The sequence below is a fragment of the Scomber japonicus genome, chromosome 21 (genome assembly GCF_027409825.1).
Source record: "Scomber japonicus isolate fScoJap1 chromosome 21, fScoJap1.pri, whole genome shotgun sequence".
Lineage (NCBI taxonomy): Eukaryota > Metazoa > Chordata > Actinopteri > Scombriformes > Scombridae > Scomber > Scomber japonicus.
Genome location: NC_070598.1, coordinates 7,459,538 through 7,475,082, shown reverse-complemented (window position 1 = coordinate 7,475,082; position 15,545 = coordinate 7,459,538). Strand labels below are relative to the sequence as shown.

Below are 15,545 nucleotides of genomic sequence, written 5' to 3'. Positions count from 1 at the left end.
GAGATGAAATCACTTACCTGACTCACGTTGCACCTCAGTGTTCATTTAGAGCTGCACCAGCCAGATATTTCTCTGCGAGATCGTAGCAGAGATCGTGTTAATATAAAATCATTGAAAAGCAGATGAAAAGAACAGCTTTAAAGTGTTGCTAGCTATTGGATATATTGAATATGACAGAACCATAGACTGTATATAAAAAAATAAACGTAGCAAGGTGTGACCTCACCAATTGGTTTGCGTTAAAGCTAGTTTGAAGCACAGAGTTGCTGCTTATATCAACACCCACACAGCAGACATCAAAGCTACTATAAGTCTTCAAATCTTACCCAATCTAACTCAATGCATTTATTACAGGGCCTGAATTTAGCAATTGAGGTCATAATGACTCAGTGAAAAAAAAGACTGACTTAGTTTATGCGCTTGAGCCTCAAGACGTTGTTGTTGCTGCTTGGGCAGAACCCTTTTTTCTAGTTTCTAGTGACACATTTTAAATCACAAAAAGAAAAATGTATGGTATGTGGGACATTTTATCCTAACCCTGTTAAAATCACTAGTGTTGGAGGAATATAATACATGATAGTGGTATACATTCTAAACATCTGGGACAAATGTTCAAACATATGTTAAATATATGCAATGAAAAACATCTGTCTCAAAATAAGCAAATATTTCAATATAAGTCATATTTGTATAATTTATTCGAGAAATTGAAATGGCAAAGAACTGCACACAGGTTTGAGATTTTAAGATCAAAAGGACCCTTTTCGTGGCTGTCACTGCTAAAACGAGGAGCTGTCTTCAACAGATTAGTGTAGTGCCACTTTAAATGCTTTGGTCTCTTCAGTGGAATTTTGTTTGAGGAACTTGTTCGTTGAATCGTAACCTGGTAATTACCTTGTGCTTTTGAGCCCTGGCTGGCCTCTCCAAGGCTTTGACTGAGGACCTGCACTCTCAGACTGAAAAATGCATTCAGACCTCACCAAGGACCTTGAGAGATAGTCAGAAATAGCTGCCTCTTAAGATGTGCAGAGTCCAGTCCGCTGTGAAGAGCATCACAGTGACTGGTGCTTCATTTAGACGCTGCCACTGGCCTTGCCTTTAGATCTCACAGTCAGGTCACAAACACTTCATAGCATGTCAAGTGTCAGCTGAAGTACCGTTGCTATTCTGGGTCCTTCGTCGTTTCTTGGGACTCATAAGTCATTATCGTCTCCGTTAAGAGAAACATGTTCATGTGGTGTGAATATAAGTCTGTTATTAAAAGCCTGTAGTTTGAGGGATAGGGTCAAGAAGGGCTCTGTGTCAATGACCAAAATGTGTTCATATAGAAAAGAGTCTCACCTCCCACAAGAAATAGGATTCTCCTCCAATTATGCAAATTACGCTGTTCTTAAAGGGGACTTATTATGGTTTTCCTTAATTTCATAATGTTACAAATGTTGGTTTTTCATGTTAAACATTGTTAATGTGTCAAATGTAATGAGGTAAACATATATATAATTAATTCCTGTGAGCAAAAAGCTTCAGACTGCTCTTAATCCTCAGTTTTTAACAGGGTTTTTTCTACTTTTAGCCCGAGCTGACATCAGCTTGTGACAGATTTGTTTATACGGTCATCAGCTCCACGCTCAGTAGACACGTTCACTGCTGCACTATGCTAACATTTTGGGGTTTTTTGATGGTCCTGCGTTTAGTCACACCAAGCCATGTTTCTGTTACGGTGCAGACAAAGTAAAGTAAGTAGTTTACCTGTTGGAGGTGTGCTGGTCGTCCGCAGCTCTTCATTAAACATCATCAACACTGTGGCTGTTTCTGTCTCTACTATTCTGTATACTAGGCCCTACATTATTTCTAACTGATCTGCTGAACAAAGAGCTCCAAATATTTTTATTTCTTCTTGTGGTTGTAGTGCTGCTAGCTTTGCTAATGCAGTGAGGAATATGTTTCATTTCCTGTACATTCTTCACAATACAACACCCCATTATTTAATCATTTAAAATGTGTTTTTGCATCAGTAGTAACTTAGCATGACTCGGATACGGCTGCAGTGGGCTCTTTGTGAGTGTGTGGCTTAAAGAGACAGGAGCTAAGACTGCCTGTTAAGATGCAGAGGCTGAACTGAGGTTCTGCATAAAGGGCCAGTGTAAGATAAATACAGAGTTTTTTGAACTGTGAATCATGCAAAGTTACTCTAGTAGATTGCAAAAATAAAAATATAGAACTGTAAATGAGCATCACATGTACCCTTTAATTTAGATCTCGTATCTTTATATCTTGTAATTTGGCAAACAGCACTGACAAGACTGCCAAGGATGCCCCCTGACGCCCCTTGTGTTTTTCTCAGCAGCCCTCAGTCTGCTTCCTATCAGACTTCTAATCAAATGGAAGAGGCTTCGCTAATTTAATATTGAGTGGTGAGAAGGCACGGTCAGACAGAGAGAGGAATCTCACAACTTAAATAATTAAACCCTTGTCCCTTCGCAAAAGACATTTGATCCCACATTCTCGGCTACTGGCTTCACTTTTGGTTTAGTATTGACATGTTTTAATTGCTTTTATATTGGTGTCTTATCAGTCTTTATAATAGATTGAGGTGTTAATGCCAATGTTGAATTTGTTAATTTAAAAAAACAGAAAATGGAGATTTAAATAGCTTTCATTGTCCGCTGTCTGTGATAACTGTTGATGTAATTTTTTTTTTCTCTTCACAGTGTTTGCCGATCCACGGTCACGGATTCGTCTTAGACAAGTACAAGTGCCACTGCAAGAAAGGATTCTACCACCCCAACAGAGTAGCTGTCAATGGCTTTACACGTAAGTCAGTTACAAATTAAATCATATGTCTCAGTGATTACAATATTGCTCTACTGTACAGTAATAAGGATGATTGATCCCTGCATTTGTCACTATTTAAAATAACCAATCAGAACTATTCATTTGAGCTTGACGTTCAGTCTCAAGTCCACTTACCAGTTTTTTTTTAAGAGTGGGATGTGGTTGAAAGCTCTGGAAAATGTTTGTCAGCAGTTTTTTTTTTTCAACTCTCCTTGAACAACCCTAACAAGCCTGTGAGTTATCATATTCATCTCAAAAGTTGTGTACTTTTGTCCCAAAACTGCGGCCATATATTTTATTTCATTACATATTTCATTTATTTTATTGGTGTTCCCAGTTTTTCCAAATGTACATACGTAGGTTTAAAAGTGATTTTTTTGGGAGTTAAAATGCTCAAAAATCTATATATAGCATATTCATTTCAAACTCCAGTAACAAGGAAACAAATAAAAGTGTCTGTTAATTACTTCTGTCCATGTTTATCACACTGAAGTGGGCTGGTGAATGTCCTTTATCCAGGGCAAGCCTCTGGTGCATTTTAGACTTTAAGGGCATCAAAATTTAGCCTATTTGGAAGAGAGGGTTTATGAAGGTCTTTTTTTAGTGTTGTTTATATGTTAATCTGCGCCTTATATGTTATCTTAATTTTATAACAACGGAAATAAAACAGATGCCCTGTCTGAAAATTGAAGTAGCCTCAGTACCTTGGGGAGGCTAATCAGGTTCGAGATGGGAAATATCTTTTTAATGGTAGTTACTTTTCCCAGTTTATTCTGTCTGCTGTGAGTTAATTAAAAAAGGCTTTTGCAGACACAGAACCCCAGTGGTTTTCACCTGCGCTCCATCACTCTCTCTGCCGTACTTCCATTTCAATCCACTTTCTCTCCTTTCTCATCCCACTCAAACCTCATACAGCATGTTCCTCTGTGTCGATCTCAATTTTACCCCTTGTCCTCATTCATTTCCCCCTCTCTCCGTTCCTTTGCTCATCTTATTGCATCTATTTTTTTTTTACCTTAAAACATTTTCCTTCATGCACAGAAAAGCAGAAAAAGGGGCTGCACAATTTCTCTCACAGAGAGCTGGATATTTGTGCTGTCTGCTTCTGCCTGCCTCTGCTGTTGCTGCGAGTGCACACAAACTGGTCATGTGTGCAAGTCTGCATGAAAGCTCAGTGTGTGTGTGTGTGTTTGACTGAGTGTGTGTATGTGCATGTGTGTGTGTGTCTTTTAGAACACAATAATAGAGAGGAGAGGCAAGCCTGTTAGCGAGGCGTAGTGCTGCAGTATGGCCCACCATGGGGCCAATAACAAGCCTGTTAATCCACAAGGGGACATCCTTGACACTCCATTGCAGAGAAAGCCAGTGCAACTCACTTTCCTGTGTCTCCCAGTGATCTTCCACTGTGGATCTTACATATGAATATGCAGTAGAAGTTACAGTGAGCTAAGCTGCCTCTGACTGTCAGTCAACTGTTTGAGCAACAAACCAATGAGCGTGAGCTAGAGGAGGTGACTCATTGCTACGGAGATAAGTAGTCCTTTTGAAGGATCAATGATGTGCAGAGTCATAGCTTTGAAAAATAGGCCAGTTTCTTTTTAAAGGCAAAATCCCTGCAAATCTCTGAGACAATGGCTGTTTCCAATAAAGCCACAAAAAAAGCTCTATATAATTCTGCCATTCGTTATCTGTCCAACCATATGGGCATCTGTCAGGGGATTTCTGTACAAACCAATAACAAGTCCAGTTTCTTCTTGTTGTCCCCTGGGTTTGTTTGGTTTAGGTTAGTTTATCTTGGAAGATATTTTTACCTACACTAGCTGCACGATTCTACAGTGACAGCAATGTTGATCTGTTGGTTGGTTGGTTGATCTACCACTTCCAGACTCAAATATGTCAAAAACTATTAACCCTAGAGTCTAGACTATAGACAGCAGGCAAAAGTGAAATATTTCTTTATCTTTTGGCTATATTGACACCAAATTTAGTACAGATATCCATGTCCAGAGGATGACTATTAATGATTTTGATGATCTCTTGACTTATGCGTGAAATGATCCCCTTCATGATGAATTTGAATAACTTTGGAAACCCGTTAAGTGGCTATAAATCATATTTTTTATCACAATGTTTTAAATGACAATGTGTAATGTCAGAAGTGTGGCTTTTTGTTCCCACAGAGAATTGTCCCCCAACTGGGCAGCTGCCCTCAGCTTCACAGAGCTTTGTAACGAGTTTCAGCTCATTGTTTTCATCTGTTTTGGTTCACTCTCACTGCTCTCATAGTGTCATTTCCCGCCACAGCAGTCAGCTGTTTTCAGAGAAGAAGCTCTAAAAACCCACTGTGAACTGCCTGCCCAGCACCAAACATCAAACAGACACAGTTGGTGACTAGCTGGTGAACATAGAGGAGCATTTAGCAGTTAAGGAGCCAGATATTTCCCTCAGGAGTTGGTAGAGAGTAAAAACAGAGCTAAAAAGAGAGTGAACATTTGACTTACATTCACCAGGTGGACAGAAACACGACTCCAGATGAATGATAATGTGTAACTGCCAGATATGGAAATAAGCAACTGTTTGCTAACAACACTTACATATCAGCTTATGCAGCTATTAACTAGCCAGTTCAGACTTGGATATATTTTCTTTCTCTGCCCAGATCTTGCACCTATAGCATGAGAAAGCATATCATTTTATGCTTTGAGTCAATCTGCCCTTTACAATATTAAGACTTCCCGTCGTCCCTGTCCTTGCCTGGATAAAATAACTAAGTACTGCCATGTCTCTGTATGCTTTTTCTGAGAAATCCGCAGCCACTGGCATGTCTGTCATTGTATGATATGCCAGTGACTGAACAAGGTGCAGCAGTGTTGACTTTTCATGTTCACACATATAGATCCATCTCCCTTGTGTTGACACAATGTCGATGAATCCTTGTAAGGTCAGAGCGGGATAAGCATATATATATACACACACACACTGAGGAAGCTCCAGTCTGTCATAGAGCCACTCCATCTCTTTTGCTGTATCTTTTAATACTGGGCTGAAAAAATCCTGAAGAAAATTCAATAGGAAGGAAGCTTCCGAACATGATAGTTGTGGCTTTGCAGTATAACCTGCTTGTGTTCTCTGTTAAAACAACTGAATAGCAACGGCAGCTGTTCATTCTAAAATGGGAAAAATGTCTCAGCCAATATTTTCTTCAGGACTTGTTGGATATCAAAATAGAGCTGAAAAGTGACAGTGAGTGAATGTTGATGGCTAGAGAGACGACTCCAAATGCTGCTAATGTTGCCCCATGTCTAGTAGATGTGTAAATAACAGTTTGGTAACACAGTCACCATAACAACTTTAAGGTCATTTTGAATGTTGCATTTTCAACCTTTTCTCCTGCCCTTAAGTATCTTTAAAAAAATCAATTAATGCAGCTTTAAAAAGGGACAGTAAGGATGATTGTATTGCCCTAGAGCCAAAAATAACGATATGTGTGGAAATTTGATAAGCTTGTCAATCAATACCAATATGGAAGTCAGTTTCTGAGATTTTTTTGCCTTAAATATTTGCTGAGGCAGTAACTGTGCATCTTCATTTTATTTTTATTACACTTTACTAACTAATCAGTCTTGTGTTTGACAGGAGCGGGGAAAAAGGGGAAAGGTGCAGACAGTGGCCCTAATGCGGATGAAGGCTCTTCCAGCGATTGCCTCCCGTGCCAGCAGGGCTGCGCCTACTGTAAAGACGACACACCCTGCGTGGCGCGAGAGGACGGCGCCCTTCGCATGGCTGTGCTCTCCTTCCAGTGTCTCTGCATGCTGATTGTCTTCGTGAGCATGGTCCTCATCTACCATTTTCGCAGGAATAAGGTTGGTATTAATACATGCTCCATCCATTACTTTAATATATTACAATTTAGTTGACACAGTAAATAGAGATAGGTATAGAGATATTGTTATAGGGATTTGGTCCCTTACTGTAAAGTTTTAAAATGCAACAGTGCATTAGAGGGAACTACCCAGATTGAATTCACAACTACAACATAGTCATCAGTTACATGTTTGATGTTTTCTAAGCCATATGGTCATCAAAGCCCTTTGGATGAATAAACCAGTGATTCCATGTGTGGGTGGTCACAATGACGCTTTGAAATCATTTCAAACAGCTCAAACACTACAGATCAACAACATCAGCACCTTGGACAGCGACCAGTGTGTGCAAATGAGAGCGCTAAAGCAAATTTACTCTGATTCATACATCAGGCCACTGAGCCGAGCACTTCATCTCTCATAGTTAGAGTGATAATATGTGGGCTTGTAACTTTTTGTAAAGCAATATGAGAGTGCACTGCAAGCTCCCAAAAATGTAATGAGCCAACGATTCAACCTTCAAGGTCTCTTGCAAAACAGACAACTAAAAGCCAATCAAATACAAAATCCATCTTTATGGTGGATAAGTGCCACACTTTTTAATTTATCAGAGTTTGAAGGGTTGCACCTCTCCTGTTAACAATGTTATTGCCATCTAAAGACATTATCATTGATGGTATTTTCACTGTATTAATAATTGATTATGCAACACTGGATACTTCAGCATATGGAATTAAAAGTGAATTTAATGCCCTGGTCTTGCATGGTGGTAAAGCTATTTTTTTTGCTCCAGATTATCATTTAAAAAAAAAAACACTATCTTGTTTTTTAAGTTTGCCACTGTAATTGGTATCAAGGGGTTAACGTTATGCTTCTGCAGATTCCCAGACATCAGTCAAACAGTTAAGAGTAAATGGAGACACTTTGAGTTTCTGTCATTTTTTTAATGCTAACTGCTCAGCACTTACTCTAAAATTATGCATTCCTTCAAAAAAGATTTTACCCTACTGAGCATTACCTTAAAATACAAAAAGGCTTTTAAACAGAATTATTAATATCAAGTAAAACAGACAGTGACTGTACTGTAGGTACTGTCTCACATTTTCCATGTGTTTTGTAACAGAACTGCTGCGCTCAGTTTAAATGAAAGTTGGTGATAATTTACTTACTTGAGTTCACTTTCTGCCCAAGTAAACTTTTAACTGAACTTGTGAAATCCTCTGAGCCTCTAGTTGGTTCAGTCAGTTAATTGGCTTAATTAAAGGATTTGTCTTGAGCATTAGACATGTGAGGATTAACCTGAAGAGTCACCACTTCCCTGACAGGGGGAACATCTGGCTGCTCTATCTCCAAACACCTGAGGACTCTGCCATAATATCAACCCGAGCTGAACAAAAGATTGTTCACTTTAATAAAGCAGATGAAACTTTTAGATACTCCAGGGCTTTGTCATAATTTAAAAACCTTCTTATGTAATGCTCATTAATCTTATCGAACAAAGTTTAAGAGATTACTTCCAAAGCCTTTCACAGACTTCCTGACTGATTAAAGACGGCTCATTTTCATATACAAATCAGCTTCATTTGGTTTGCTAATGTGTATTTCTCTCATATTTTAAAGAACATAAACACTCATCCGGTGTACATAGCAGGGACTAGTGTTCTGTGTTGTCTTTTGTATGTATTTTTAAATGGGTGGCACAGCTGTCCTCTGCTCTTTGAAAGCCCCTCAAGCGTCTTGTCAATTAGAGAATGATATGTTGTTAAATATCTTACACAGGAAATGCACAGACAAGGCCTGAAATGGTGAACCCTTCTATAAAAGGTCGTTGAGGCAGGAGCTTTCACTCTTTCAAGCAACAAAAGGAGGAAAGCTCCATGCCCCTTTTAAATCCACCTGGCATATTATTTACCATGTTGTTTTAGACTTGTTTAAACCTTAAGATATGAAGGCAGTTTTAAAAGTTATAGTCCAAAATGCTCTATAATCAATTTGTAGAAAAACATAGATCATTTTATTATAATATAGAAGATTATAATGTTGCATTAAATCACCTTCTATACTTTGAATATGTCAAATGTTTGAATTTCTCTTAACATCTCTTAATATATACAGGTATTCTATCCTTTTTTCACCAAACATCAACAATACATCAAATGACTGTTTAATTTAAAAGGAAGTACTTGTAGTCACAAACCCACAGAAACTCTACAGTTAGCTTAAGATTTATATTACGTTTTAGCATCTTTCAGCTCACTCATTTTGTTTTTACAGCCCACAACTTTGCTGTTTTGCCTCAGTCTGCTGAATGTCAATGAAAAAAACCCAAGATAGCAAATGTTTTTATTTCTGGGAAGAGACCAGAGCTAAAAATGATTGGTCTGGACTGGACTTGGTGTCATCAGGTGGCCAGAAACTCTAGCTTATGTTTCTCCATGTCTACTGCATGCGTAAATGTTCGCTATAATATCGTATGTCAGTGTTGTGTTTTCATCCTTTTGCCCACAAATGGCCCAGTAATGCAGGTTTATGATGTATAAATTAGTAGTCTGATGATTGTACTGTATGTTTCTTTGTGGGCAGAGTATCAGAGCATCTGGTCTAGTCCTGCTGGAGGCCATCCTATGCGGAGCTCTGCTTCTCTACTTTCCGGTAAGCCTGAGATACTTGCTACTTTGTGTGTGTGTGTGTGTGTGTTTGTGTGTGTGTGTGTGTGTGTGTGTGTGTGTGTGTGTGTGTGTATCCTTTCATGTGCTCATTTCCCGACGTGTTTGCTGATAATCCTCATGCCATGCTCCTCTGAGCCGAAAACAAAAATCTTCTCCTTGACTGAAGGTTGGCATTCGGTTTGACCTTCAATACACGATGTCGCTCATTCATCTAAACCAGAACCTCAGAGCTCAGAAGAAAGTTTCGTATCAGCAGCTATGGCATACAGCATGTCAGAAAGGACAAACCTTAGTCTATAAATCATACCTTTTGGTTGTATGGTTGCTTTCTGACGGCTGCACTGAGCTGTGATAAGCAGGGTTTTCACAGCCAAGGTGTGCGTGTGATAAAACGGGACTGGCAGAGAAGAACATCCCAGGGCTTGTTGGTGACCCACCCGCTAACTGTACACCGAGCTGGCCAATGAACACAGCAGCCTGTCAACACTACCATCTGTTGACCAGCCACTCACGCTGCTTCATACAGGCTGAGCTCATTCAACCCTTTACGAAAAATAAACTCCTTCAAATGTTTCTAACTTCAAACTCTGAGGATATTTCATTATTAACCCAAACTCTGGACGTTGTTTGACATTTACCCAGATTTTCTTTTTTCATTAAGCTTTTTGAGCACTTAAACCCTATTTTGATGGTCAGTTACTCAATTAATTGATTACTTGTTTATTATTACTACTTGCTAAAATGTAGCAAGTAGTATTATTACTTGTAGCCTGTCAAATGTGAGGATTTGATGCTTTCCTTTTGCAGATATGATGATATTTGATAATATTTTAGGTATTTTGAGCTGTTATTTAGATAAAAACAAGCCACTTGAATATGTAACATTGGCCTCTGGAAAATTATAATGGCCATTTTTCACAATTTTATTGACTAAATGACTAATTGAGGAAATACACATCAGATTAAAATAAACAATGAAAATATTTGTTACTTACAGTCCGACCATTTTTTATCATTAGACCCCTGCAGGGAATTTGGACATCCAGTTTGCAGGAATTCATCACATTTTTGGGCTGCCACTGCCAGACTACCCTGAAAGAACATTTTTAAGGTTTCAGCTGTAAGTCTGCCAAGCAATTTAGTTTTTGCAACAGTGCTTTATTTTTGAAAATAGGACCAAAAGTACAGGAGTTTGATCTATAACATCTATTACAATCTCATACCCATATAACTTTTTATTGCACTAACAGTGTGTTTCTGTAAAGTTCTGCATAGTGCTGGCATCCAGAGGGCAGAAGAGTAGGTGTTACAAGGTTAAAGTGTAAGCAAAGAAAGTGTTATTACAGAGTAAGCAATCAATGGAAAAAAGTATTCTTAACTTTCACCTTTTCACTTTTGACATTGGTTTCTGATTGTTTCTTTCGGCCCATTATCACTTCTTGGTATAAATAATTAAATATGAGAAAGTAGCCAGAGGTTATATACTTGTACTGCTATTTTTGCTTCCTATAAAATAATTTAATATGCTGAAAAATGTATGAATATAGCCTAAAAGAGCTCAAACATGTGGAGACTTTGGACGTGGATACAATTCACATAACAATCCATGTCATTTGGTGTCAGTAATAACATTTCGACATTGTTTGCCAACTTCTGAAGCACCTCATTATTTTTGCAGATGACCAAATGCTGTCCACCACCCACATGCATTGATTTACATGAATCCTCCATTATGTCCTGCTCTTGGGTGCTTGGGGCATTGGCTAATTGCAATTTAGTTGCAATCATGTGGAGCTATATGCTTAGCGAAGCAATGCAGGGTAAATGGAATTAAAGCCAACTGATTTAGAGCTGGCTAATCAATGCAATTTGCTGCGACAAGGTCCTGGAAAGTAATAATGTTTGAAATTTGCAGAGTGAAAGCAAGCCAGAGAGTCAGTTTATTGCTTAGTGAATGAACAAATAGCAGATGATATTCCTGTATCCAGCTGGTGTAGAGATGGCAGACAGAGCTAAAAATAGATGGCTTGTAAAAAGGTTGTAGAAAATGGAACTTTACTGTATAATCTTACCCAGTTTAGAGATTACAATTTCATGACTTTGAAATACCCTTGTACATATATAAGTAGTAGTTTTGATGGAAATTCAGTTGGATTATTCTGTGCTGACATGGTCACTGTGAACAAGACTGATCTCGGTTTGATAAAATATCTCAACCCGATCGTGTGAAAATAGCATCTTTCTACTCGGCTCTGTGCGGCACGCTAGATTGATCTCCACCCTGATGCATTTCCATGTCTTCCCTCCGAATCCCACATGAGCCGCGGCTGCGATGGTGAGACGCATCACTCCCAATCTAAATATAGATTCAGAAATATTCCGCCGCCACTGCTGCTTCTATTTTAAATAATTCCACTGTTATTAAGCAGCAGGAGATACATCTCATCCTGCTCCCATGGCATTCTGCTTTGTGGAGTAATGCAATTTTTTCCCCCCTTTTTCTCTCCAGAGTGTGGTGTGTCACATGTAATAACTTCAGCCCCCCTGCTTTGAAATGAAAGAGGAGGAGGAAGGAACAGGGAGTACAGAAGGAGAGAGGCAAAATTATGGCAATGCCAAAGCCGGCTATTTCCGTCTGGCTGTGGAGATGAGAGGGGGGAAGAGGGGGAGGAGGGGGGGGGGGGGGGTGGACATGCATTTGTGATTCACAATGTGATCCCTGGATTAGCTTGCGAGGCCCGCATTTGTTTCTTCGCAGCTTCTTATTGACGCTGCTGGGGAGACTTAAAATTTTGAGGTAAAGTTTGCATTGGATTTGCAGCTTGATTTTTTTCAGTTGCTACCAGCTCCTGAAGTCAAGCCAGGAACACATGCGGGCGAAGTAATGAATCAGAGGCGTTGCATTGTGGTGGCACCTGCTCTCAACTTGCCAAATGACACTCTGATAGGTGCTTCACAGTAATGGGGGGAAATGCACAAAGTGGAATAATTAAACATGATTTTACTTGTCATAATATTTTTAGAACCTTATTGTCCAAACTGCTGCTCAGCTGAACAATATGGGAGATTTTTGGACTGACATGTTGTATTCACATTATTGTAGAAAAACAACGTTTGTGCGTGCCTCCTCCATTATTGCATGTGACGTCTGATGCAACGGTCCTGTACTGCTGTTTTTGGGTGTGCAAAGCAGAGCAGGCTGCACCAATAGATCACATTAGTCTGCACTGATTTTTCAAAGTAAAACTAAGGCCTGGACTCTACTGCTAGCACTATCATTAAAGAAAGAACAAATGAATAAAGCGCATTCATGTGTAAATAGTAAATGGTAAATGGCCTGTATTATATAGCGCCTTTCTAGTCTTTGCGACCACTCAAAGCGCTTTACATTACATCTCATTCACCATTCACACACAGTCATACACTGATGGCAGGAGCTACCACGCAGGGTGCCAACCTGCTCATCAGGGGGAATTTAACAGTTCATCCACATTCATACACCGTTGGCGCAGCAACGGGAGCAATTTGGGGTTAAGTGTCTTGCCCAAGGACACATCGACATGTAGTCTGGAGGAGCCGGAATCGAACCGCCAATCTTCCAATTGGAGGACGCCCGCTCTACCTCCCCCATATGTAACCAATACATTCAGACCAAACTCAAAATGTTTGGTGGGCAAAATGTTATCCTCTAAACTCAGTTGCAAAAACACAGTTTGAGTCTGGTAACTTCAGAAGAAATGATAAAATAGAGCAAATTTCAGCAACTAAACTGCTACAAATAGTTAAAAACTAACATAAAGTGAGAAGTATCCTGCATGGAGCAACGTAGAACATGATAACAATGAGCCTAATTTTTCTGCTATAATGTTACATCACAACACCAAATTAGGGAATTTTCTTCAGAGGAATCATGTTCATCCATCCAGTACAGTTCCAGAGACTTGGAGAGTCCATGTCAAGAAGCACTGAAGTTGTTCTGCAGTCTTACATTTCTACAATACTGCAGCGTACAGTCTTTCCTGTGGGTGCACATGCCTGTATGTTTGAACAGTCAACTGGAAACAGACCTTCAGTATGTATTCTAGTTGTAGTTCTAGTAAGACTAGTAAGAAGGCAGTATTATATGCACATGTAAAAACCTTGTCAGAAACCAACCTGGCCCAGGAATCAGGTTTCTTTTGCAAAAATCCTACCGGGAATAAGGAAACTACAATATTTAGTGAATCAGGCTACTGTAAAAAGCTGAGCACAACCAGGTTACTGAACTGCATGTAAACACACCATATGAGATTTATCTTTCCTTCCCAACCCATCTGTGTGTGCACCAGTGCAGGCTGCCCCAGAGACAGTTGTCGTTCTCTCCCCGCATGCTCTCCCCAGTGAGACATGTCACACCTCCTGCTCTACTGCGTATGCATTCATAAATGTTAACAACGTAAAAGTGGTAATGTGCAAGTTTCTATCTTTAAAAGTTGGCGACACCTTTTGTGTTAAGTATTCATTGTTCACATCTGAGAGATCAGTTGTTATTCAGACTTCACTGCAGATTATTTTCAGATAAGATAATCAGCTGATGAGTTCCTGTGGTTCTCTTTTCTTTGTCTGTGCAGCTATGCCTATGTTCGCTGCTCATGATCATTATTATATATTTCATAGACTCTTTTGTTATAAGAATTGACGATTTAAAGAGTACAGTCTAGAACTGCTCTATATGAAAAGTACCCTGAGATAACTGCTGTTGTGATTTGGTGCTACATAAATAAAATTGACTTAAAAAGCAAAGAGAAAGGACTGAATTAATTGTGGTTTAATCTAAATATGTATAATATCTATCTATCTAAACTGATATATGAATTTGTTCTTTTGAGTAATTTTTCAGAATAAGTGCCAAAATTCTCTGGTGTCTCCTCCTCCTCCTCCTCTTCCTCTTCCTCCTCAAACATGTGAATATTTCTGTTATAGATAGCAGAACAGGTGGGCCAAAATGCAAAGACCGTAGGCTGAAGAAACTTCTTTATTTAGAGATGTGCAGGCAAAAAATAAAAAAAGCTTGCTGAGCAAAAAACAAACAAATACAGGACAAGCATGAAGAAAGTGAATGGCCTAAACTGAACAGAGCAGCATAAACTGGAGGAACAAAACTAAACTGCAAACCCAGACTTAAACCCAGACAGAACTAATGAGGGAATAGGGAACCGGTGACTAGACACAAGGTCAGGCTGGGAGTTGATTGGCTGGGAAGAGACTGGAAGCAGAGACTGATACAGGGCAGGTGTGAAAGTAACAGCAGGCTGTGGAAAAACACTGGGAGCAGGGCAGGGCTAACGAACATGATGCAGGGCAGGTGTGGAGGGGAAAAAAACAGTCTGGGGAGGAGTGAAGGGAACACAGAAGGGAAACAGAAGAAAACCAAAACCCAGAAAACACAATACTCTTAATACAATCCACCATACCACCAACCATCGGAGGAGTACACAACAAAGCTGAGCAATAATGCAAGGCAGTGCTTCAAACCAACAACCCAAATAATATAAATAAGCAAAACCGAATTCAGTTGGATAAGTAAAGTAAATTACAGGAAACAAAGAGTCCAAAAATCATGAGAACAGGACAATGTTATGGTTTGTTTAGTTTTCTGTGATAATAAACTGAATATCTTTGGGTTATGGACTGTTGGACGGGACAAAAGAAGAAGATTATGATGTAACCTTGGGCAGCTTATCAGCCTGTATGAGTTTAAAACATCAGAATAACACATAGTTGAGAAAGTGTGCATCCTGATATTCATATTTGAATTTTATATTCACTTATAAAATCAGTTTATGGAGCATCTCTCTTGTCAGGTTTCTGTTGGTAGCCAAAGAGTCCGTTACACTGGACAGCACAAGTGTCTGCTTCAAAAGTAGTTAAGCTGACTCTGCTAACGTTGCTAACACCTGAGCTGAGAGTTGAGAGAGTCGGAACAGGAAATGAAGTCGCTCTGCTCTCTGCATCGCGCTGTCTTCTGTTTACATCACAGTTCTGTATTTAGGTCATTTTGAGACAAGACTCTGTAAAAGTTTACCGCACGTCACCCCGCGTTACTCTGCCTTTTTTTTTTTTTTAGCCTCGTTATTGTATACAGTGATTCAACTGACAACACGCAAGTCGACTCAGAGGCTTCTCATCTGATGCATCA

The 15,545-nt window shown here is 39.4% G+C and overlaps 1 protein-coding gene across 1 annotated transcript in view; it reads left to right on the top strand.

Annotated features, from left to right (window-relative positions):
* The window catches only part of gpr158a (G protein-coupled receptor 158a), a 68,543-nt gene that overhangs the window by 31,834 nt on the left and 21,164 nt on the right, over positions 1-15,545 (top strand). The window contains exons 3-5 of the mRNA XM_053342495.1: positions 2,712-2,814; positions 6,472-6,698; positions 9,282-9,350. Of these exons, the coding sequence (XP_053198470.1) occupies positions 2,712-2,814; positions 6,472-6,698; positions 9,282-9,350 (399 nt within the window). The remainder of the gene's footprint in view (positions 1-2,711; positions 2,815-6,471; positions 6,699-9,281; positions 9,351-15,545) is intronic.